This window comes from Dendrobates tinctorius, unplaced genomic scaffold, assembly GCF_039654945.1.
Source record: "Dendrobates tinctorius isolate UK_male_01 unplaced genomic scaffold, ASM3965494v1 ptg000158l, whole genome shotgun sequence".
Classification (NCBI taxonomy): Eukaryota; Metazoa; Chordata; class Amphibia; order Anura; family Dendrobatidae; genus Dendrobates; species Dendrobates tinctorius.
Window position 1 is genome coordinate 838235 of NW_027361825.1, and position 27306 is coordinate 865540.

Consider the following 27306-nt stretch of genomic DNA (forward strand, 5'->3'; position numbering starts at 1 on the left):
CAATATTTGGGTAATCGTTTAGTTAATTTGTGTTGCAAATCTGTAGTGTTGAATATATGATGTGAAATGCTTTTATGTGCAATATAATCATTATAATTTGTTATAACTAATCACTGTTGGTTACTATGCCCAGGCAACGCCGGGCTCTTCAGGTAGTAATAATTATAATAATGATAATAATAAACTTCTTCAGCTTTAATTTCTGTAGCTGAAATTAGGCATACATGTTATAAAGTTGGAATATAGCTGACACAGAACAGGTAATATAAGATATCGGCTACATGTAGATTATAATAGCTGCATTCATTATCTTCTTTATCAATGGTAAGTTTGGGGGGGGAAAGCGCAACGGACCCACAAAATACACCAAAAGTAAAAAAGAAAACTCACAAAAAAGCATTGTTTGCATTACATATTTTCAACATCAAGCTGATCATTTCTGCATCAAAAAGGAGACAAAACACAACATAAAACTGCATTGTGTGAAACACCCAAACACACATTGTTGTGGCGGCATTTTTTTTGGATTGTGGAAAAAAAAACCATTATGAATTTCCTGCATTTTTAAAAAATTATTTTTTTCCTGTAGAAAAGGGTATGAAAAAATTCTATATCCTTTGCATTTTGCCTTTAAAAAACACAGTATGTTAAAAGGCACAAATGCAACAAAAATGGACAGAAAATCAAAATACATAAATGGAATAGAAATGGTAGAATTATTAATATAATTGTATGTAAATGTTATTCTTTCACGCCAGTGTTTTCCACAAGAGGTGCACCCGGTCAGACCGGAATAACTTGGCACGGTATTTTCTGCGGATTCTCGTTTAGTTTCGCTTTGACTTCTCGATCAGACAGTCCAGGAATAATCTGCTGCCGGTTACAGCTGATGTCATCTCACTTCTCATTTTCTACTGGCCACAAACTACAGGACCGACTTCTGTGCTGCGGATTATTACCTATTACTGTCATATCCCAGCAAGCTGCCGAGATGAAAGGGTCATTAGCGGGGCTGCTGCTGGTATATGGGGCCATATCCCTCCCTGCAACAGGTATCCGGCTCCGCGTGCTGCACACAGAGCGATCCGCACGTCGCTGCCTTGTAACCCTTATATCTGTTTGTTAGTAACATCATATGTGACTTACGCTATTGTTACTTAGTGAAACGTTGCGACTTGATTATAAGTACGGTATATATTGATGTTCCGTCTTCTGCACAGCGGCGCCCCCTATAGGACACTCTAATGTGATTATTAATGACAATTCTACCATTTTTAGTATTAGCGAATATTTCCTTTCATCTACATAGTTATATGGAGTTTTATGTTGGTGTCTATTCTTTTCTGCAGGTTACGTCATGCAGGAGATTTCACTCTGCAGCTATGGGGATGATGAGAAAGGAAATGTTACATTTCATTATGTTTTTGCTTTCAATCACCAGTATATACTGGGATATGACAGCCAGGAAAATATGTTTCTGCCTTATCAATCCATCGAGGAAATGAAGGCAGTAGTAAGAAAGTTTACTGCAAAATTCAACCAAAATCCTGACATGTTAAATTATGTGAAAAATGAAGAGAAAAGGTGCAAAAACGAAATAAAGATGTTCTGGAAGGAGACAGTGGAAAGACGTGGTGAGTAGAGACATCCTGCTAAAACGCGTGCAGGCGGTGCTATGGCACTGCGATGCCTAAAGATTTATATATGCCCATAGACCTAACCTGAAGCTCCCGGGACTCAATGCAAAATCTGTACGGTACGTGCCCACAATTAGGAAATAGCAGCACTTTGGGCACAGAGTATTTTCGCTGCGTTCTAATCAGACAGGTAAATCTGTATGTGTTCACTGAATAATGCGGATTTACCGCCTCCAATACATATCTATTGTGAAAATGACATACTGCGGCCCATAAACCCACACCGCAGGTGAGATTACGCAGCGTCAAAAAGAAGCACAGTGGGCACAGGATACCAACAAATCCCATCCACTGTGCTTGTATTGTAGACCACGCTGCTATCCCTGATCATAGGCACATACCCTAATGGGGCCCAGCATCATTTTGTCCCAAAAATATGCTAAAGCAAAATTGGCAACAGTTGCTACACAGAGGGCAAAGTGTAGTTTTTGTAATTCTTCACACCAATATTATCATATAATAGGTGTAAAATACTAGCGTCTACAGACCCAGATATAACTACCGTAATAGATTATGCTCTTTATACCTGAGGTTATACCTACTTTAACATTGTGACCATGGTTAGGAAAACTGTAATTCTGCCTTCTAAAAAAAATATAATTCCTACAATGCTGCTTCTATGTACAAGAATATGACTGCTATAACACTGCCCCTATGTACAAGAATATAACTACTATAATACTGCTCCTATGTACAAGAATATAACTACTATAATACTGCTCCTATGTACAAGAATATAACTACTATAATACTGCTCCTATGTACAAGAATTTAACTACTATAATACTGCCCCCTATGTACCAGAATATAACTAGTATAACACTGCTCCCTATGTGCAAGAATATAACTACTATAATACTGCACCCTATGTACAAGAATATAACTACTATAATACTGCTCCCTATGTACAAGAATATAACTACTATAATACTGCCCCTGTGTACAAGAATCTAACTACTATAATCCTGCCCCTATGTACAAGAATATAACTACTATAATACTGCCCCCTATGTACAAGAATATAACTACTATAATACTGCCCCCTATGCACAAGAATATAACTACTATAATACTGCCCCCATGTACAATAATATAACTACTATATTACTGCCTCCTATGTACAAGAATATGACTACTGTAATACTGCCTCTATGTACAAGTATATAACTACTATAATACTGCCCCTATGTACAAGAATATAACTACTATAGAAAAAGCAGGCAAAGGTATAAAACAGCATTCTGTATCATAAATGCCGATACTTATGGATAATCATAGGATCAGTCGTACATAATATATAGCATGGGGATGTGGAAACCACATAAATTACGACCAATGGATCCAAGTATCAAAAAATAGTACATACTTTATTCAGGGATTTACACAGAACGGGAAATGGGGAACATGTGTACAGAAAAAACAAACAAGAATATAACTACTATAATACTGTCCCCTATGTACAAGAATATAACTACTATAATAGTACCCCTATGTACAAGAATATAACTACTATAATACTGCTTCTCTGTACAAGAATATAACTGCTATAATACTGCTCCTATGTACAAGAATATAACTGCTATAATACTGCTCCTATGTACAAGAGTATAACTACTATAATACTGTCCCTATGTACAAGAATATAACTACTATAATACTGCCTCCTGTGTACAAGAATATAACTGCTATAATACTGCTCCTATGTACAAGAGTATAACTACTATAATACTGCTCCTATGTACAAGAATATAACTACTATAATACTGCCTCCTGTGTACAATATAACTTCTATAATATTGCTCCCTATGTACAAGAATATAACTACTATAATACTGTCTCTATGTACAAGGATATAACTATTATAATATATGACTACTATAATACTGCTTCCTATGTACAAGAATATAACTACTATAATACTGCCTCCTGTGTACAAGAATATAACTTCTATGATACTGCTCACTAGGTACAAGAATATAACTACTATAATACTGCTCCTATGTACAAAAATCGAACTACTATAATACTGCACCTATGTACAAGAATATAACTTCTATAATACTGCTCCCTATGTACAAGAATATAACTACTATAATACTGCTCCTATGTACAAGAATATAACTACTATAATACTGCCTCCTGTGTACAATATAACTTCTATAATATTGCTCCATATGTACAAGAATATAACTACTATAATACTGTCTCTCTGTACAAGGATATAACTACTATAATATATGACTACTATAATACTGCCCCATGTACAAGAATATAACTACTATAATACTGCCTCCTGTGTACAAGAATATAACTTCTATGATACTGCTCACTAGGTACAAGAATATAACTACTATAATACTGCCCCTATGTACAAAAATCTAACTACTATAATACTGCACCTATGTACAAGAATATAACTTCTATAATACTGCTCCCTATGTACAAGAATATATCTACTATAATACTGCTCCTATGTACAAGAATATAACTACTATAATACTGCCTCCTGTGTACAATATAACTTCTATAATATTGCTCCATATGTACAAGAATATAACTACTATAATACTGTCTCTCTGTACAAGGATATAACTACTATAATATATGACTACTATAATACTGCCCCTATGTACAAGAATATAACTACTATAATACTGCCTCCTGTGTACAAGAATGTAACTTCTATGATACTGCTCACTAGGTACAAGAATATAACTACTATAATACTGCCCCTATGTACAAAAATCTAACTACTATAATACTGCTCCTATGTACAAGAATATAACTTCTATAATACTGCCCCTATGTACAAGAATATAACTACTATAATACTGCTCCTATGTACAAGAATATAACTACTATAATACTGCACCTATGTACAAGAACATAACTACTATAATACTGCCCCTATGTACAAGAATATAACTACTATAATACTGCCTCCTGTGTACAAGAATGTAACTTCTATGATACTGCTCACTAGGTACAAGAATATAACTACTATAATAATGCCCCTATGTACAAAAATCTAACTACTATAATACTGCTCCTATGTACAGGAATATAACTTCTATAATACTGCCCCTATGTACAAGAATATAACTACTATAATACTGCCCCTATGTACAAGAATATAACTACTATAATACTGCTCCCTATGTACAAGAATATAACCACCATAATACTGCTCCTATGTACAAGAATATAACTACTATAATACTGCCCCCCTATGTACAGAATATAACTAGTATAATTCTACCCCCTATGTACAAGAATATAACTACTATAATACTGCTCCTATGTACAAGAGTATAACTACTATAATACTGCTCCTATGTACAAGAATATAACTACTATATTACTGCTCCTATGTACAAGAATATAACTACTATATTACTGCTCCTATGTACAAGAGTATAGCTACTATAATACTGCCTTCATGTCTCTTCAGTGAGACCGTCTATGGAGGTGTTTGTTCCTGATGGGAATGAGGACAATCTCCCGCTACTAATTTGCTTTGTTTGGGGATTTTACCCTGAAAACATTATTGTGTCCTGGATTAAAAATAACAAGACTGTGGTTAAGACTGAAAATCAGGCGGTGCAAACTGGGGAATGGACCTACCAGCTGGTATCCATTCTGGATCTGAGGGACTCTCTTCCTGAAGACAACTATACTTGTAAGGTGGAACATGAAAGTCTACGTGAGCCCATGATAACAACCTGGAGTAAGTATGAGACGAACATCTCGGCACCACCGGGAGCTCAATGCTGCATCGTCCAGACCTTCTTCTGGTGTATTTTTGTGTTTTCATCCCATCTTCTTTATGTGGGAAATATTCAGGATCTAGTGCTGGATTTTTCTGTCTTACCTCTATATTCCCTTTATAACTTCTGATCTTCTGATTTTCCAATAAACAATAGAGACTAAAAATGGAGGAAATTTACTAAGCAAAATGTCAGAATGGCACCAAAAAATGGCAAATATGCTCTAAGTATCTAGAATGTCCACACTTTTCAGTTTTGAGAAGTGTTTATAAATAGGGGCCAGGACTGAGGCCAGTCAATAAAATGTGCCCAGTTAAGGTGCTCCCATATTTTTGTGCAAATATTGGTGTAGAAACGTCAAAATGAGACCTATGGAAGTGAAAGTGTCCAACGAGTCTAGAAAAATAACCAGCCCGACGCTGTGATACGTTTCGGCAGCTGATTATTGTTTTTTCCTTTTCTTCTTACAAGAACCGTATCTTTTTCATTTTTCCATCTGGAAGCCGTATGAGCCTATTTTGTTATGGGGCGAATTGTAATTTTTAATGATACAATTCATTTTTCCATATAATGTCATGAAAAATGGAAAAAGAAATTCCAAGTGGGGTGAAATAGTGACACCCACCCACCCACAGTTCTGACATTATTTTGGGGGATTTTATGCCATAAAATGACCCAATAACAAGATTTTTCAGGTCAGTAGGATTGCGGCAGCACCAAATTTTGTCTTTTCGCTTATAGTATGTGCTGCAATACCGTAACACTGCAGTATATAGTGAAAATCACAGTCTACTATGACTCTTCTGTGGCTGAGCTTCCTAGGAGAACCAGTCAGAACCTGGGCCAGTCAGTGCCCAGTGATCACGTTGCGAGGGGCCATTGGGAGCCAGATCAGATTAAAGTGGATTTCCAGCCAATGAAAACTGTTCTTAATAGGGCTCAGCCAATCACAGGCTGCAGTCATTTTTATCCATCCTGACAATCCTTTGGAAGCCCCCTGTAATGTATGTGAGGACCCCTGAGCGCTATTGTGGAGTCTTTTGTTCCACCTCGGTTCTTTGCTCTATCTTGTATTTTTCTCTATTTCCCCCTATTTTATGGTAATAATATTACTCGTTGCTTTGCTCCTGATTGTAGTGATGTTATCTGACTTTGTGCAGAATCCTGATCGTTCGGTGGATCTTTCAGGATCCTGTAAGGCCTCGTACAGACGTCATGATTTGGTCCGAGTTTCATCAGAGTTTCTGTCCTCAGTGTTTACTCATTGTCCGTTCATCGCAGTTTCTTATTTTGCTAACAAGTTTTCTTACGTTTCCATCAATCATGAGAATCAGATATCACATTGGTGGCATCCGATGGGTCCGAATTTTTTCACAGACCCACAAACTTAAACTAATGAGTTTGATTTGTGACTTTGTGATTTTTTTTTTTTCACAAGGAAGCTCGGAATGTGAATAAACTCCGAGACTATAATGGGTCCTGTCCCCTATCCTTGAGAATCACAGATACAGCTTGTGCCACAAAACCTGTCGTGTGAATGAGCCTTTATATTGTAGAAAACTTTGGGATTTCTACTAAATTTGAGGCAAATTCCATAGTGTAAAGTGTCATCAGATCGCATTAAAGCCTGTATGTCTGTGTGCCGCCATCTACTCTGTCTTTGGAGCAGATCGGGGGCTTCTCCTCTGCCTCTGGAGCAGATCAGGGGCTTCTCCTCTGTCTCTGGAGCAGATTGAGGGCTTCTCCTCTGTCTCTGGAGCAGATCAGGGGCTTCTCCTCTGTCTCTGGAGCAGATCAGGGGCTTCTCCTCTGTCTCTGGAGCAGATCAGGGGCTTCTCCTCTGTCTCTGGAGCAGATCAGGGGCTTCTCCTCTGTCTCTGGAGCAGATCGGGGGCTTCTCCTCTGTCTCTGGAGCAGATCGGGGGCTTCTCCTCTGTCTCTGGAGCAGATCGGGGGCTTCTCCTCTGTCTCTGAAGCAGATCGGGGGCTTCTCCTCTGTCTCTGGAGCAGTCGGGGGATTCTCCTCTGTCTCTGGAGCAGATCAGGGGCTTCTCCTCTGTCTCTGGAGCAGATCAGGGGCTTCTCCTCTGTCTCTGGAGCAGATCGGGGGCTTCTCCTCTGTCTCTGAAGCAGATCGGGGGCTTCTCCCGCATCTCTGAAGCAGATTGGGGGCTTCTCTGCATCTCTCACTCATTATCTTTTATTACACAGAAGCTGGTTTGACCTCCATTCAGATCATTAAGATCAGCGTTTCCTCTGTGATCTTTGGCCTGGGACTGATCTCCATGATGGCAGGAGTTGTGTGGTGGAAGAACGCCAAGAGGAGCGGTAAGAGCATGAGAGCACGGGCAAGGGGGTTATTAAAGGGGTTCTCTGATTTCCCGACTCCAGTTCTTTGTAGCTAAAACAAACCTGTATCACTCACCCTCCCCAGGTCCAGCACTGGAGTCTCCGCTGCTGCTCCCAGTGTCTGTTACTGTCTGCAGTGCTGACATCGCTTCCACAACACTGCTGCCAATCACCAATAACGGCAGGTCTGAGCTGCTCATGCCATCCACTCGGGCAGAGAAGCTGAGCTTAGTGTTTGTCTGCAGCGCTGTTGATGTGCATCCAAGTAACAGAGAACAGAAGCAGCGGTGGAGACTCAGCATCGGGCCCGGGGAGGGTGAGTACGGCTAATTTTGTTATTTTGCAACAATTCTTGGAGACGCTACTTTCTTAAAAACAGAAAATCCCTTTGTCTATTATCTCATGAAGTGACTGTCCTCCGATTATATCATCATTCGTGGGATAGACAAGCGATTTGGTGTAAAAGTTGGACATTCACTTTATAGACAAAGATAAAAGCGCATCCTACCATCCTCCGTACTTCTGTGTCCTCCTAATAAACATGGGCACAAGTGACGCCACTGCCTCATAGGCTCCTTCTGGGGTTTTATCTGAATCTTGTCCTGAGCGTTGGCCTGGACCCTACCTGAGGACGTGTTCACACAAGGCGTTATTGCATCTTATTTTTCTGCACAAAAAAAAACAGATTGGCAGGAAAAACGCTGCCAACAATAAGGGCATTTTTTGTTAAGTTTTGCGTTTTTACTTTTTTCCCATCTATTTGAATGTGTAAAATACACCACATTGACACTGCAGATGTGAAAAAAACACTTTGATGGCAAAAATAAGTGTGGAAGCAAAGCAGCGAGTGTAGGAGATTTCACAAAACTCACTCACTTTGCTGATTTTGCACATATTTATACACAAACTGCAGCTAAAGTCCAACCACAGTGCCAGGACTGAGCAGCATTAGAGGAACCATGGCGCCACCTGATGGACAGCTATAAGAATTACATTTTTGGGGTTTTTGTTTCTTCAACCAAATATTATAATATTACGGCACGTGGTCACAACTTGAGATGAACTAATTTGTTTGGATTCGGTTCCGAATACGATCAGAATCGAATATTGTTTTTGCAATATTCGTTGAACACAGCCCAACATCATTAGGGTCAATTGGAGTGGAAATTACCGAATATGTTCGGAACCGATCATAAGACAAACATTCAGAACGAATACAAACGAATGAGTCATGCACAACGTGAACAAGTCGGTAGGATAGTGTTCACACCACCCAAAGACTGAAACACAGAAAAAACACAGTATAACAAACGTGTAAAAATACTCTGTTGTAAAAAAATATATATATCAGTAAACAGCAAGTGCTAGTAAAAAGATGATAACAAAAACAGGGTATTTAGTTGACACGTTTTTTGTAAAAAATGTATACTAAGCCGCTCCACCAAACGTCAAGGTATGCCCATCTCAGAGAAGTCCTAACCAATGTACAGTCATGGCCAAAAGTATTGACACCCCTGCAATTCTGTCAGATAATACTCAGTTTCTTCCTGAAAATGATTGCAAACACAAATTCTTTGGTATTATTATCTTCATTTACTTTGTCTTAAATGAAAAAACACAAAAAGAATTGTCCTAAAGCCAAATTGGATATAATTCCACACCAAACATAACAAAGAGGGTGGACAAAAGTATTGGCACTGTTCGAAAAATCATGTGATGCTTCTCTAATTTGTGTAATTAACAGCACCTGTAACTTACCTGTGGCACCTAACAGGTGTTGGCAATAACTAAATCACACTTGCAGCCAGTTGACATGGAGTAAAGTTGACTCAACCTCTGTCCTGTGTCCTTGTGTGTACCACATTGAGCATGGAGAAAAGAAAGAAGACCAAAGAACTGTCTGAGGACTTGAGAAACCAAATTGTGAGGAAGCATGAGCAATATCAAGGCTACAAGTCCATCTCCAAAGACCTGAATCTTCCTGTGTCTACCGTGCGCAGTGTCATCAAGAAGTTTAAAGCCCATGGCACTGTGGCTAACCTCTCTAGATGTGGCCGGAAAAGAAAAATTGACAAGAGATTTCAATGCAAGATTGTGCGGATGTTGGATAAAGAACCTCCACTAACATCCAAACAAGTTCAAGCTGCCCTGCAGTCCAATGGTACAACGGTGTCAACCCGTACTATCCGTCGGCATCTGAATGAAAAGGGACTGTATGGTAGGAGACCCAGGAAGACTCCACTTCTTACCCCGAGACATAAAAAAGCCAGGCTGGAGTTTGCCAAAACTTACCTGAGAAAGCATAAAACATTTTGGAAGAATGTTCTCTGGTCAGATGAGACAAAAGTAGAGCTTTTAGGGCAAAAGCATCAACATAGAGTTTACAGGAGAAAAAAGAGGCATTCAAAGAAAAGTACACGGTCCCTACAGTCAAACATGGCGGAGGTTCCCTGATGTTTTGGGGTTGCTTTGCTGCCTCTGGCACTGGACTGCTTGACCGTGTGCTTGCCATTATGAAGTCAGAAGACTACCAACAAATTTTGCAGCATAATATAGGGCCCAGTGTGAGAAAGCTGGGTCTACCTCAGAGGTCATGGGTCTTCCAGCAGGACAATAACCCAAAACACACTTCAAAAAGCACTAGAAAATGGTTTGAGAGAAAGCACTGGAGACTTCTAAGGTGGCCAGCAATGAGTCCAGACCTGAATCCCATAGAACACCTGTGGAGAGATCTAAAAATGGCAGTTTGGAGAAGGCACCCTTCAAATATCAGGGACCTGGAGTAGTTTGCCAAAGAAGAATGGTCTAAAATTCCAGCAGAGCATTGTAAGAAACTCATTGATGGTTACCGGAAGCAGTTGGTCGCAGTTATTTTGGCTAAAGGTTGTGCAACCAAGTATTAGGCTGAGGGTGCCAATACTTTTGTCCGGCCCATTTTTGAAGTTTTGTGTGAAATGATCAATGTTTTGCTTTTTGCTTCATTCTCTTTTGTGTTTTTTCATTTAAGACAAATTAAATGAAGATAATAATACCAAAGAATTTGTGTTTGCAATCATTTTCAGGAAGAAACTGAATATTATATGACACAATTGCAGGGGTGTCAATACTTTTGGCCATGACTGTATTTAAAACCTGACCATGTGAATAGTACCTATATGAGCAGGATTCAGAAAGATAATGTCTGAAGTGGACACGCTGTGCAAGACGGCTTTTTATGTGCATGGCTCACAAGAGAGGGGCGGGGTCCTCCCAAAACTTGCAGAAGCAAGAAACCAATAAATACAAACGAATGACCCATGCACAAAGTGAACAAGTTGGTAGGACAGTGTTCACACCACCAAAAGACTGAAACACAGAAAAAACACAGTATAACAAATGTGTAAAAATACTCTGTTGTAAAAAAAATATATATAACAGTAAACATCAAGTGCTAGTAAAAAGATGATAACAAAAACAGGGTATTTAGTTGAACGAATAGTGTTCGAATATGGCTTGAATATGTAAAAATCAGATTCGGGGACAAAATCCGAACAAAGTCGCTTATCTCTAGTCACAACAGGGGTAAGAACTGATTATCTGCCTGTAACAGCAGATCTCTGACCGCGGTTTTTTCACCATTGATGGAGGCTCCATAGGAGAACCAATGGGTTGTAATGGCAGCTAAGTTCCTTGGTTATGTATAACATTATTTTAACCGTATGTCAAACACCAACAAGAAAAAGTAAAAAAGCAAAAATAAAATAGACTCATAATCTCTGACACACAGGACAGCAGGACTCCTAATCTCTGACACACAGGACAGCAGGACTCCTAACCTCTGACACACAGGACAGCAGGACTCCTAATCTAAAGGCCCCTTTACATTTAGCGATGCACCAGCGATTCCGACAACGATAAGACCTGGTCAGGATTGCTGGTGCATCGCTAAATGGTCGCTAGTGAGCTGCCACACAGGCAGATCTCACAGCGATGTAGCGACGCAGCAGCGGTCGTTACTTACCTTTCAGACGCGGCGATCCTGACGTCCTCCCGTCCGCGTCCACGCATCGCACGTCGGTGCCAGCAGGAAGCGCCCGATGAGAAATGGAGCTGCACGATCTCGCGCGATCAGCGATAATCAGCGGGGGAGCCGGTTGGAGTTAAGTGTCACACATAGCGATATCGCTAGCGATATCGCTACTGTGTCACAAAATCGGTGACGCTTTAGCGATATCGCTAGCGATATCGCTATGTGTAAAGGCCCCTTAAGACACACAGGACAGCAGGACTCCTAATCTGTGACTCACAGGACAGCAGGACTTCTAAGCTCTGACACTCAGGACAGCAGGACTCCTAATCTCTGACACACAGGACAGCAGAGCTCCTAAGCTCGGACACACAGGACAGCAGAGCTCCTAAGTTCGGATACACAGGATAGCAGGACTCCTAAGCTGTCACACACAGGACAGCAGGACTCCTAATCTCTGACAGACAGGACAGCATGATTCCTAATCTCTGACTCACAGGACAGCAGGACTCCTAAGCTCTGACACACAGGATAGCAGGATTCAAGCTGTGACTCACAGGGCAGCAGGACTCCTCAGCTCTCATACACAGGACAGAAAGACTCCTAAGCTCTGACTCACAGGACAGCAGGACTCCTAAGCTCGGGCTCGGACACACAGGACAGCAGGACTCAAGCTCTGACACACAAGACAGCAGGACTTCTAAGCTCTGACACAAAGGACAGCAGGACTCCTAAACTCTGACACACAGGACAGCAGGACTCCTAAACTCTGGCCCACAGGACAGCAGGACTCCTAAACTCTTGACACACAGGACAGCAGGATTCCTAATCTGACACACAGGAAAGCAGGACTCCTAATCTCTGACAGCAGGGCAGCAGGACTCCAAAACTCTGACACACAGAACAGCAGGACTCCTAATCTCTGACATGCAGGACAGCAGGACTCCTAAACTTGGACACACAGGACAGCAGGACTCCTAATCTCTGACACGCAGGACTCCTAATCTCTGACACACAGGACAACGGGACTCATAATCTCTGACAGCAAGACAGCAGGACTCCTAAGCTCTCACACACAGGACAGCAGGCTGTTATGAGCTCATTTTCTGCTCCACCAGCTGGGAGTTCTCCTTCCGTTCTCCCTCTGGTGGTGACAGGAGGTAGTGAGGTTAGTTTAATTGGTAATGGTCTGCCACCTGACGAGGAGGATAATGATTGGATCTCTGGAGTATCAGACTGGATATAAGACAGCCGACACCCTATCCTGTTGCTGGTGATTCAGTCTGCTTCTCAGGTCGTGTACTTCAGCTGTACTCCAGTCTTCTCAAGTTAAGTTTGTTTTTGCTAATGTTCACACTTTCTCTTGTTGGTCAGCTCAGTTTTTGTGTGGTCAGCCAGCCCGGCTAGGCTGTGCTGAATTTCCACTCTTATTTATCTGTTGCCAATTTGCCCTTTATTAGATTGGCCTCTTTTTTGCTCTGTCTCAGAATATTTCAGAGTGCTGACATATTGGGAGAAGTCTAGTGACTTCAGGGTTAATTTTGTTATCAGAAGTGTTGGACATTATTTTGGGTAGGGTTTTTGGCAGATTGCAGACAGTATCTTTCCTTTCCTGTCCTTTCAAGTTAGTTTGGCCCCATCGTTTGCTCAGCCTATTTTTCTGCCTTTGTTTGTGTTTTCATCTTGCTTCACCGTCAATACATGTGGGGGCTGTCTTTCCTTTGGGGTCTGCTCTGGGGTAGTTAGTTTTCCTCTTTTCTTACTTTAGGCTTATTTAGCTCTCCGGTTGTGACGAGGCGTCCAGGACCATCGTAGGCACGCTCCACGACTGCTTCTAGTTGTGTGTTAAGATCAGGGATCTGCAATCTGCATAGTTACCAACTTCTCTGGTTTTCTGAGACTTAGCGTGGGTTGCTATTTTTTTCTCCTCGGTGACCCATTCATAACAGAATCACCAGCTATACCGCAGATTATAGGGTACGCAAAAGTAGGAAAAAATTGTTTGAAAGAAAAAAAAAAAAAAGTGTCAGAATTTTAATTTTTTTTAATGTTTTTTCCTCTTTTTCTCTGGGGCCGTAGGAGGATTTTTTTTTCTCTCCTAATGGAGATTAAGCAACTGTCTGATCGTGTGGAGCAACTTGCTGCTGAAGTGCAGGGAATTTCTACCTACCTCATTCAGTCACATGTTGCTGAACCCATTCCTGATGTGTTTTCTGGGGATCGGTCTAAATTTCTGAATTTTAAGAATAATTGTAAATTATTTCTTGCCTTGAAGCCTAACTCATCGGGGAGCTCTGTGCAGCAGGTTAAAATTGTCATCTCCTTGCTGCGCGGCGATCCCCAGGATTGGGCTTTTTCTCTGACACCTGAAAATTATATTCTGACTAATGTGGATGCATTTTTTCAAGCCTTGGGGTTGTTGTATGATGAACCTAATGCCGTTGATCAAGCTGAGAGAACCCTGTTGGCATTAAACCAGGGTCGGGATCCTGCAGAGTTATACTGTCAAAAATGCTGAAAGTGGGCGGTCCTTACTACATGGAATGATAGTGCACTGGCAGCTCTCTTTCGGAAAGGTTTATCAGAGACCATAAAAGATGTTATGGTGGGATTTCCTGTTCCCTCTGGTCTGGATGGCTCTATGTCATTAGCCATTCAAGTTGATCGGCGTTTACGTGAACGTAAAACTACACGGGAGGCGCTGCCACCTTCTGAACAAATGTCTGAAGCTATGCAATGTGATGGGGTGTTGTCTAGGGGGCAACGTCAGGAGTTTAGAAGGCGTAATAAGCTGTGTTTTTTCTTTGGAGACGCCTCTCATACTATTTCTGTCTGCCCTAAACGAGAGAAACGTTTTGCACACACATTTGCTGTGGGCAGTGTACAACCTAAGTTCCTTTTGGTAATTACTTTGATCTGCTCCTTGTCCACGTTTTCCACTAAGGCTTTTGTGGATTCAGGAGCAGCTCTGAATCTGATGGATTTGGACTTTGCTAAACTTTGTGGTTTGTCCATGACACCTCTGCAGACGCCTATTCCTTTGAGGGGTATTGATGCCACTCCTTTGGCAGAGAATAAACCTCAGTTTTGGACCCAGGTGACAATGCGAGTTGCCCCAGACCACCAAGAAAATTGTAAATTTTGGTGCAGCATAATTTGCATGATACTATTGCTCTGGGTTTCCCCTGGTTGCAAACTCATAACCCAGTTTTGGATTGGAAATCTGTGTCTGTGGTGAGTTGGGGTTGTCAGTGTGTTCTTAGGACTCTCCTGTTTTCTCCACCTCTCCTCAGTCTCATGATATTCCTGATTATCTGGCTGATTTCTCTGATGTATTTAGTGAGAGTAAGTCTGCATCTTTGCCTCCTCATAGGAGTTGTGACTGTGCAATTGTGTTGATGCCTGGGTGTAAATTTCCCAAGGGTCGGCTTTTCAACTTATCTGTACCCGAACATGATGCTATGCGATCCTATATTAAGGAGTCGTTGGAGGAGGGTCATATTAGACCATCCTCGTCACCTTTAGGCGCTGGTTTTTTTTTTGTGGCCAAGAAAGATGGTTCATTAAGATCGTGTATTGTTTATCGTTCCCTTAACAAGATGACGGTTAAATATCAGTACCCGTTACCTCTGATGTCTGATTTATTCTTCAGAGTTAAGAGTGCCTGCTGGTTTACTAAGCTTGACCTGAGGGGGGCGTATAGTCTTATTCGCATCAAGCACGGGGATGAATGGAAGACGGCGTTTATTACTCCGGAGGGACATTTTGAGTACCTGGTGATGCCTTTTGGGCTCTCTAATGCCCCTTCTGTCTTCCAGTCCTTTATGAATGATATTTTTCGAGACATTGTAGATAAGTTTTTGATCATCTATCTGGATGATATTTTAATCTTTTCTAGTGATTGGGATTCCCATGTGGAACATGTCCGGACTGTGTTCCAGATTTTGAGGGAGAATTCCCTCTTTGTTAAGGGATCGAAATGCCTCTTTGGTGTACAGAGGATTTCATTTTTGGGATTTATCTTGTCTCCATCGACTATTGAAATGGACCCGGCCAAGGTACAGGCCATTTATGATTGGGTTTAGCTTCTTTGAAGGCCCTCCAGAAGTTTTTGGGTTTTGCTAATTTCTATCGGAAATTTATAGGTAATTTTTCTAGTATTGTCAAACCACTGACTGATCTGACCAAGAAGGGAGCTGATGTGCTGAATTGGTCTCCTGAGGCTGTCTCAGCATTTCAGGAGCTTAAGCGGAGATTTACTTCAGCTCCAGTTCTACGGCAACCAGATGTCTCACTTCCATTTCAAGTGGAGGTAGATGCTTCTGAGATTGGTGCAGGAGCTGTTTTGTCCCAAAAAGACCCTGTGACTTCTAAGATGAATCCCTGTGCCTTCTTTTCTCGAAAGTTCTCCCCATCTGAACGCAACTATGACGTGGGGAATCGGGAATTGTTGGCCATGAAATGGGCATTTGAGGAGTGGAGACATTGGTTGGAGGGAGCTAGACATCAATTTGTGGTCCTCACCGATCACAAGAATCTGATTTTTCTGGAGTCGGCTAAACGCTTGAATCCTAGACAGGCTAGATGGGCCTTGTTTTTCACGCGTTTTAATTTTGTGGTCTCTTTTCTTACGGGCACTAAGAATGTTAAGGCAGACGCCCTTTCTAGGAGTTTCTTTGCTGATTCTCTTAATGTGACTGAGCCTACTACTATCCTAGGTGAGGGGGTAGTTCTTTCTGCCATTTCGCCCGATTTGAGACGCGCCCTGGAGGAATTTCAGGCGGATAAACCTGAGCGTTGCCCTATGGGAAGATTGTATGTTCCTGACCAGTGGAGAAAGAGAGTGATGTCTGAAGTCCATTGCTCCGCATTGGCTGGTCATCCAGGTATTTTTGGTACCAGAGACTTGGTGAGTCGGTCGTTTTGGTGGCCTGCCTTATCTCGTGATGTCAGGAATTTTGTACAGTCCTGTGGGACTTGTTCTCGGTCTAAACCCTGTTCTCGTTCTAGTGGGTTGCTGATGCCCCTCCCGGTGCCCAAGAGGCCATGGACCCATATCTCAATGGATTTTATTTCTGATCTTCCTGTCTCTCAGAGAATGACTGTTATCTGGGTGATTTGTGATAGATTTTCGAAGATGGTCCATCTTGTACCACTCCCAAAGTTGCCATCTTCCGCTGAGTTGATACCCTTGTTTTTACAACAGGTGGTTCGGTTACACGGGATTCCTGAGAACATTGTGTCCGATAGAGGGGTCCAGTTTGTTTCCAGATTTTGGAAAGCCTTTTGTTCCAATCTGGGAATTCAGTTATCCTTCTCCTCTGCGTTTCATCCCCAGACCAATGGGCAGACTGAGAGAACAAACAAGACCCTGGAGTCTTATTTAAGATGTTTTATATCTGCTGATCAAGATGATTGGGTCTCATTTTTGCCCTTGGCCGAATTTGCGCTGAACAATAGAGCTAGTTCTGCCACTTTGAAGTCATCCTTTTTCTGTAATTTTGGGTTTCATCCTCAATTCTCTTCAGGACAAGTGGAATCTTCGCCCTGCACAGGTGTGGACACTGTGGTTGTGAGAATGCAGCAGATAGGGGACCAAGTGGTGGATAAGTTGTCACTCTCTCAGGAAAAGGCCCAGCGTTTTTCCAACCTTCATAGGACCATTGGTCCCTGGTTTAAAGTGGGTGATATGGTTTGGTTGTCATCTAAATATTCCTATGAAAGTTGCATCTCCAAAATTTAAGCCAAGATTTATTGGACCTTATAAGATTTTGGAGATTCTTAATCCTGTTTCTTGTCGATTGGCTCTTCCTGTTACGTTTAAAATCCATAACGTATTTCACAAATCACTGTTGAAGAGGTTTGTTGAGCCAGTAGTTCCTGTGGCGGCACCTCCTGACCCTGTTTTGGTTAAAGGCAATGTGGAATATGAGGTAGAGAAAATATTGGATTCTCGTTTGGTCAGACGGAGACTCCAGTATTTGGTCAAATGGAAGGGCTATGGCCAGGAGGATAATTCTTGGGTCTCTGCCTCGGATATTCATGCCAATAAATTGGTTCGTGCTTTTCACCGGGCCCATCCTGATCGGCCTGGTGGCGTGGATGAGGGTTCGGTGACCCCTCCTCAAGGGGGGGTACTGTTATGAGCTCATTTTCTGCTCCACGAGCTGGGAGTTCTCCTTCCGTTCTCCCTCTGGTGGTGACAGGAGGTAGTGAGGTTAGTTTAATTGGTAATGGTCTGCCACCTGACGAGGAGGATAATGATTGGATCTCTGGAGTATCAGACTGGATATAAGACAGCCGACGCCCTATCCTGTTGCTGGTGATTCAGTCTGCTTCTCAGGTCGTGGACTTCAGCTCTGCTCCAGTCTTCTCAAGTTAAGTTTGTTTTTGCTAATGTTCACACTTTCTCTTGTTGGTCAGCTCAGTTTTTGTGTGGTCAGCCAGCCCGGCTGGGCTGTGCTGAATTTCCACTCTTATTTATCTGTTGCCAATTTGCCTTTTTGTCCTTTATTAGATTGGCCTCTTTTTTGATCTGTCTCAGAATATTTCAGAGTGCTGATATAGTGGGAGAAGTCTAGTGACTTCAGGGTTAATTTTGCTATCAGAAGTGTTGGACATTATTTTGGGTAGGGTTTTTGGCAGATTGCAGACAGTATCTTTCCTTTCCTGTCCTTTCAAGTTAGTTTGGCCCCATCGTTTGCTCAGCCTATTTTTCTGCCTTTGTTTGTGTTTTCATCTTGCTTTACCGTCAATACATGTGGGGGGCTGTCTTTCCTTTGGGGTCTGCTCTGGGGTAGTTAGTTTTCCTCTTTTCTTACTTTAGGCTTATTTAGCTCTCCGGTTGTGATGAGGCGTCCAGGGCCATCGTAGGCACGCTCCACGACTGCTTCTAAATGTGTGTTAAGATCAGGGATCTGCAATCTGCATAGTTACCAACTTCTCTGGTTTTCTGAGACTTAGCGTGTGTTGCTTTTTTTTCTCCTCGGTGACCCATTTATAACAGCAGGCCCCCTGATCTCTGACAGACAGGACAGCAAGACTCCTAAATTTGGACACACAGGACAGCAGTACTCCTAAGCTCTGACACACAGGACAGCAGGACTCCTAAACTCTGATACACAGTACAGCAGGACCCCTAATCTCTGACAGACAGGACAGCATGACTCCTAATCTCTGACTCACAGGACAGCAGGACTCCTAAGCTCTGACACACAGGATAGCAGGACTCAAGCTGTGACTCACAGGACAGCAGGACTCCTCAGCTCTCATACACAGGACAGCAGGACTCCTAAGCTCTGATTCACAGGACAGCAGGACTCCTAAGCTCGGGCTCGGACACAGAGGACAGCAGGACTCAAGCTCTGACACACAAGACAGCAGGACTTCTAAGCTCTGACACAAAGGACAGCAGGACTCCTAAACTCTGACACACAGGACAGCAGGACTCCTAAACTCTGGCCCACAGGACAGCAGGACTCCTAAACTCTTGACACACAGGACAGCAGGATTCCTATTGTGACACACAGGACAACAGGACTCCTAATCTCTGACACACAGGACAGCAGAACTCCTAAACTTGGACACACAGGACAGCAGGACTCCTAATCTCTGACAGCAGGACAGCAGGACTCCTAAACTCTGACACACAGGACAACAGGACTCCTAATCTCTGACATGCAGGACAGCAGGACTCCTAAACTTGGACACACAGGACAGAAGAACTCCTAATCTCTGACAGCAGGTCTCCTAAACTCTGACACACAGGACAACAGGACTCCTAATCTCTGACATGCAGGACAGCAGGACTCCTAAACTTGGACACACAGGACAGCAGAACTCCTAATCTCTGACAGCAGGACAGCAGGACTCCTAAACTCTGACACACAGGACAGCAGGACTCCTAATCTCTGACACGCAGGACAGCAGGACTCCTAAACTTGGACACACAGGACAGCAGGACTCCTAATCTCTGACACGCAGGACTCCTAATCTCTGACACACAGGACAACAGGATTCATAATCTCTGGCACGCAGGACAGCAGGACTCCTAAACTTGGACACACAGGACAGCAGGACTCCTAATCTCTGACACACAGGACGGCAGAACTCCTAATCTCTGACACGCAGGATAGCAGGACTCCTAAACTTGGACACGCAGGACAGCAGGACTCCTAATCTCTGACATGCAGGACAGCAGAACTCCTGGTTGACATAAAGTTCATGGTTATTTTGCTGGATTACTGCAGGATAATGGAAGCGAAATGAGACATAGTAACATTTTGGATGAGCCTTATCACCACAGATGCACCAGGTATCGGAGCCATATTTTGCTATCAGACATATTTGTTGTTGAAGTGTCGTTCTGTCATCTCCGGCCAGCGCCATTACTTTTATCCTTGTCTCACCTGCATTGTCTGTATTACTAACCCTTCCTGTTGCCCTCAGAGTGGATGTTCTGTTCCTGTCTTGTAGATGACTGTCACTTGTTTCCCACCATTTTCCGTCCTTGGCGTCACATATTTGCACCATGTTTGTGGGTCGCCCTCCCAGGTACCGGGCCGGTATCAGCGGGATGTGTCACAGCAGCGGTGACCCGGTCCGTGGCCCTGGGCGCCCAATTAATAGGGGAAATTGAATGGTGGAATGTAGTGGATTAAATGAATAGTTCGTGACGCCACCTGTGGTGTTCGGCAAGTGTGCTGTTAAGCTGACGCTGCATGCAGATCCTCTGGGGCTGGTGGTATGTTGCAGCCAAGATGGTGAAGCTCTCCACAGGTAGAGCTGTAGTCCCAGGGCAGTGTAGATGTACAGGTAGAGGCGAGGCACAGGCAGTGTAGAAGCGGGTACCCAGATGTAGCGGCACTGGGTGTGTTGGCGCAGGAATAAATGGAGGACACCGGGGCTTGTAGTTCCAAAGCTTTACTCACAGTCTGTAGTACACACAGGTGCCTGCCTCCGTGCCGTGTCCTCCGGGTCAGGGACTCAGTCAGCCTCCAGGTCAGATGGAATGCTCCCTTCCAACACTCCGCCAACATGTGCCTTTCTGAACGTCTCCTCTTATAGCGCCTTTGGTGTGAAGTACTCCTAGTACCGAGATACACTGGAGTTCCTCCTGACAGATGTTCCCAAGAACTATACTTGTACGGCAGACAGCTGTAGCCTGCTTCGGGGACTCCTTACTCCTGAGTCCCGGCTCACTATCCAAGTTGCTGTTGTGCCCCCAAGTCTTAGATGGGACTAGTGCATTTACAGCCCACTACTCCACCGGTGTCTGCTGTAGGACCCTTAGTATCCTTACAACCTCGGGGACTGGGCCCCGGCCTTGCGCTTAGAACTTCTAGGCAGGGTTCTAGTGACTTGTGTTCCATCAATTTTCTGGATTTAAAACTATTTGGAGACAGCAGTAGGAATAAAGTTACTGTGGCCCCTTATAGGAAACCCACGGCATGTAACAGCAAGCATTCTCATGGCAACTTCTAACCATCCCAAACATGTTATAAAAAACATTCCGGTAGGTGAACTTACTAGATTAAAAAGAAATAGCACCTTGGATACGGATTTTGAGATGGAAGCTAATAAAACCTGCACTAACCTATTAAAAAGAGGATATTCTAAGTGGTCACTTAGCAGAGCTAGAGGAATTGTCAATAATATTGATAGAAATTCACTTCTCCAGGAGAAAACTGAGAGACGTTCAATGAACTCATTTGATTCGAAGGTGGTATTTAGCACTAATTACAGCCCACAATACAATACCATAGTGAGCATTATAAAACAGTACTTGCCACTTTTAACGCAGGATGATGTTTTAAAAAATATTGTGAACAATCATAATGTGGCGTTTGTAGCTAAACGGGCACCTACCTTAGCCTCTTTATTGTCTCCTAGCATGTTTATTGATCAGAATAAGAAGTCCAATAACTGGTTAAAAACTATACAAACTGTGGGTTTCTTTAAATTTGGAGCTAATGTCTGCATCTGCTGTGGCTTTGCTAATAAATCAAAAGTTTTTTCTTCATTTTCTAATAACAAAGAGTTTAGTGTTGCATCTTTTATAAACTGCAACACTGAAAATGTGATCTATTTGATCAGCTGCAGCTCTTGTAGACTTCAGTATATTGGCTGTACCATGAATTCATTGAAAACCAGGATGAGAAAACACATATCCGATGCTAAAAATTTACCTTTGGTTGGAGCTTCAGTTGTCTCACGCCATTTCTCCAAAATTCATAATGGTAATTTATCTAGTTTTTCCTTCATGGGAATTGAACAAGTAAAAAAAACTCTTAGAGGGGGGGACTTACACAGGAAGGTTCTAGCTAGAGAAAGCAAATGGATTTTTGAAATGGGTACAAGAACTCCTTTAGGATTCAATAGCCGTACAGATATTATTCTACATTATTGAGGTTTCAGTGGAGTATATTTTATTTTTATTTTTTTTATTTTGTATAACCTCTCCGCGTTGTATATTCTTTTTATCATCCTATTATATATCATCATGTCATTATTTAGGACGTTCATTTGTATTTTTTATTACATAAGAAAAAGTTGTTCATTTTGTAGCAATGCTGTTAGTTAATCCTCAGTAGCAAATAGGTCAAACCCTTTTTCTGCACATATGTTTGTAATTATTTGCACTAATTTTATTCAAGATTGCCTTTTATATGGCTCCACATACAAGGAGCAGATTAGGTTTGGACCGTGATGAAGGCGGATTAGGTCGCCGAAACGCGTAGTCCCATTTGCGTTTATTTCTGCCACGCACTCTGGTTCCTGATCCTTGTGGGTCGTCTTTTTAACTTTTTTGAAGAAATAAAGAAAAGTATTATTTTACTCCAATCCTGGTTTGCTGAGTCCTTGCTGGATTTCCTTGTTGTTCTCCTATTGAAGGATTTACTCCTAATCCAGTCCGTGCAGGAACTTGATCACCAGGTGGGAAAGACCCATGAGTCTCATTGCTGCAGCTGGACACTGACATACATACTCTCATATATATATATATTTGGGTTCTTTCATCAATGCTTTTTAAATGTGACCAATAGAAAACGTAGGGTCGCTCACTTTTGGATATTAGGGAATAAGGCTGGATGGACAAATCCATGGGTCGCGGTACGAGTGTGAGGCTGATGAGTTCAGTTCAGGAGACCTACAGCAGGTCCGTGCCTCATAGTCTGTACTCGGAGCGTGATGCACGGATGTAACGGTTGTGAGTGTGAGAGCGCTGGTAAGAAAGAAGCCAAAAGGAACATAACACTGCCTCTCCAGTGTCTACTGTGTGAGATACGAGCTACAGAACAATGTAGACGTCACTGGCCATAGTGGTGACCAAACTCCGTACGGCGGAGCGTCCAGCCGGTCTCTTATGCCGGAGCTGGACACTAATGAAGACCGGTCTGGCTAGAATGATCCTGCATGGCACATCTTTTGTTCTGACCCCGAGCAAAATAACTGATCTGCCGAATACAATCCCATAGGAAATCAAGAGATCACTCAGGACATCAATTTATTTTTAGCATTTTGTTACCACAAAGGCAGGAAAATATGGATCTCTGAATATATGAGGAAGAGGTTATACCAACCAGTCAGTGTAAATAAGCCCACGTTCACACGATCAGTATTTTACATCAGTATTTGTAGCCAAAACCAGAAGAGGAACAATCAGAGGAAAGTATAATAGAAACATGTCACCACTTTTATATTTATCACCCACTCCTGGTTTGGATTACAAATACTGATGTAAAATACTGACCGAACGTGAACGTGGCCTTAGTAAGAGGGAAGTGTGTGTCATGTCTAGATGGGAGCGCCCAATTGTCAAACACTTGCTAAAGTGATAAATACAGCATGGCTTCTTCCTGCATGATGAGTCCCGGAACTCTCACAGATCCCTACAATCACGTGCTCTGGAGAAATCTGCTTGCAATATATGGGGCTGAGTAACATTACCTGCAGAGTCTGGTTGTGCTGTGGAAAATAAAATAAGGGGTCCGGTGTCCGTTTCCCTTTAAGATCGCAGCAATAGAAAGTTATGGCGCCCTCAGTAATATTTCAATTGTTTTTTTAAAAAATACCAAGAGAACGTCAACTATTGGGCAAAGTTTACATGCAATTTTTTTTTCAAAGCAGAAAAATCAGATGAGTTTTCTCAAGGAATGCACTTCACAAAGCGTTTTTTTTTCATCTTTTTTAATAAGGCGCTTGTTTTTAACACTTGTTTTCTAGCCTTTTGAAATAAAAGCGTCAAGTTTGGAGATTACACAAGGAATATGTCAGAGAAGTGGCATGTCATTCCTTTTTTCTGTAGCAAGGTTTTAAAAATCTTATTACACAAAAAAAGACAAAAACCCTCAATGTATGAACAGCAAAGAGGATTTTGTGTTGAATCAAATAGTAAGATAATCCAAAAAGGATTTAAGCTTTTTTTTTACAAAGACTTTGGCGCAGATTTGCTTCAAAATCCTCAAAATACTCTTGGTGAACTTAGTATTAGATGAATCTTCTGCATTATCCAACATCATTTACATAGAAACGCGCAGCGCTGCGCTCACAGAGCATCAGTCAGTGCAAACTCCAATAGAAGACATATGGCAGACACAGGGTGCAGGAGGCAATGGAAAAAGGGTGAAATAAGGGTCGTGTTTATGTTAACTTTAGGTGGAGACAATGAAGGGGGAAAGTTAGAAATAGAAGGTGAGATAAAATTTTTAAAAGTAGAGAGAGCAATCCAGAGAAATGGGGCAGCTCAAGAGAAATCCTGTATGTGAGAAGGGAAAAGGAGAAAATCAGCAGAGAGGACGAATAGGAGAATATCTGTGAATAATGGTGGACATGTAGATCGGGGAACACTCAGGGAAGGGGAACTGAGGGTAAAACATGGTCATTTATATCTGATTCATATTGTAGGTGTCTGAAAAGTCTGTGGCGAGACGATGAAAAGGGAAACCTACTGGAGAGTAGTGGGGGACAGTGATTCCAGCGGCATTATCAACTAGGAGAGTCTTAAACAATTCATTTTCATTGGCTGAGCATTGTATTATTATTATTATGATCATTATTACATGTGACTGGCGAGCTGGATAATCTGTGATATTAATACTGTTTTCAGCGGGATCTCTTCTCTTTTCTTCTTCTGTAGGTTACACTCCAATCCCAGGATACAATGATGTAAACTGAGGCTTCGGGAGGTAAATGAAAACCTGATTATTCTATACATCTATTACAGGCGGTGATTACTTTCACAAGCCTCCATACATCTATTAGTATATCTAGAAGAGCTGGGGGTCTTGCTTTAAACAGAAACTTTGTGTCTTTAGCAAAAACTAAGACTGTATAGACAATTTCTTTTGCATTATTCCTCATGGCGTCTTTCTCTCCTCGCCCTTTTATCAAATCACTAAAAGAGGAAATAAAGATAAATGTTTGCCATAGGTTTCTGATACGATAAATCCATGCATATATTAAAAACTAACAAATATAGAAAGATGAGATTCCCTAGTGATCGCCTTGTTCCTTCAGTTCCAGGTGTGTAGGTATTTCAGCTATTACAGATCTCCGCTGTCCGGACCCGGGAGACTGGCGACAGGCGACAGATTCCTACAAATATGACTGGGGCGGACAGAAGATCCATCGGGATCATTGAATCTGGACTTTTCAGTGACAGATGACTCATATTTGGAAACTGATTTTAAATGTCAGCAGTTTGCCGGATATTTTCTCTTTCATTTTATTTTATTTCATTTTTTTATGTTTATGATAAAAGGAGACACTCTGCATTTAGAAAGATCTGTGCACAGATCACTCCGCAGTCACAGAGCGGTATTTCTGTCCAATATTTCTATTTCTCTGGATAAGAAACTCCTAGGACCATTGGAGGAAATACATTTTGGAAATTGGAGGCCATTGGAATTGTCCCTAAGGTTGAGTCCATGGAAAGTCATCCATTTTTTATAACCAAATTTCATGTGTTTTTTTAAGACCATAATTTTTAAATATACAAATTCCTATAATTTTTTCAATGGATCAACTAAAAACGGATGAATTACCAATGGTGCAAATACGGCGTCCATTCTCTTACTCTCTCATTCACTTGTATGGATGATTCTTATCCAGAAAATGTAAGGGACTGATACATTCAGTCCATGTGGGAAAACGCTCATCTTATCTATCCCATTCACTTACACTGACCCACGCGTTGTCCGCATGTTATCCGTTTCATACACAGACTGTGATAAGAGTCGTCTGGACGAGGTCTGAGGCCGGAACTACATGATCATTTCTCGTTTAAGTTGTAGAGAAAAATTTAGATGTAAAATTTACATATCAGCATATGCAGCAAAACAAAAAAAGAAAATGTTGTCACTTCCCTTATTCTGCTCCCGCACAGAAGCTCCAGGCATCCTCTCAGTCTTTCTTTAAAAGTCACCAACCCATGACCGCTGCAGACAATCAGGATGCTGAAGTTCCTGTGCTAAATTGGTAGGGGATACAAAAGTTCTGTGTGTATTTTTTTACAAACTAGATAATCCATTTGTGTAAAATATTACAGAATTGTAAGAGAGTTTTAAAAATTGTCCTGATTTTCACTGACTGAATCAATTTAATGTACTAAAAAATGAATTTTAAAGAAAATAATCAGATTTATTCGTAAAGGAAACCTGTCACCGGCTTATTTGCCATATAAAGTACGGCCAGCATCTGTACGCCTTATGTGACAGCATTCTACAGGGTGGGCCATGTATATGGAAACACCTGGGTGGGCCTTGTGTATGGATACACCTAAATAAAATGGGAATGGTTGGTGATATCAACTTCCTGTTTGTGGCACATTAGTATATGGGACGGGCAAAACTTTTCAAGATGGGTGGTTACTATGGCAGCCATTTTGAAGTCAGCCATTTTGGATGCAACTTTATAAATGGCCCACCCAGGTCTATCCATATAAATGGCTCACCCTGTTGAACACACAACACAAAAAAGCTTTCATTATACACACTTACGTCTGGTCCGATGGGAGTCTGTGGTCTTGATCCGTTGCCTCTTCTCTTCCGTCAATCACTGTCCTCCTTCTTGTTAATGTGGATAATATGTCCTGCGTTATCCACACAGTGTCCTCCATTGCATTCCTGGGCAGGTGTACTTCTCTCTGTCCTGCCGAGGACAGAGCAAAGTATTGTAGTACACATGTGCAGGCGCTCTTTGAACTTTCCCAGCGCATGCACACTTCAGTGCTCTGCTCTGCCCTCAGCAAGGAAGAGAGACGTAAACCTGCAGAGGAGCAAGATGGAGGACACTGTGCTATAAGCCCATAGGGGCAGGGTCCTCTCCTTTCTGTATCACTCTGTCATTCTTAATTTGTTCACTGTATTTTATATTTGTATTTTATGTTGAATCTATTTTTATTGAAAGAAAGATCAAATAGACAAAGTAAACAAAGTAAACATACAAAATGGTAAAGATTATACACCATCTGAACATTATAAATCCG

General features: G+C 41.9%; 1 protein-coding gene across 1 annotated transcript; it reads left to right on the forward strand.

The window, feature by feature from the left end:
* Nucleotides 1-913: 913 nt before the first annotated feature.
* On the forward strand, nucleotides 914-27280 carry LOC141051717 (HLA class II histocompatibility antigen, DM beta chain). The gene is made up of 6 exons (XM_073548705.1): nucleotides 914-1052; nucleotides 1350-1634; nucleotides 5149-5424; nucleotides 7676-7792; nucleotides 24958-25006; nucleotides 25338-27280. Exons 1-5 carry the CDS (start codon nucleotides 992-994, stop codon nucleotides 24993-24995), a joined length of 777 nt encoding a protein of 258 aa, XP_073404806.1. The 5' UTR covers nucleotides 914-991; the 3' UTR covers nucleotides 24996-25006; nucleotides 25338-27280.
* The last annotated feature ends 26 nt before the right edge of the window (nucleotides 27281-27306 follow it).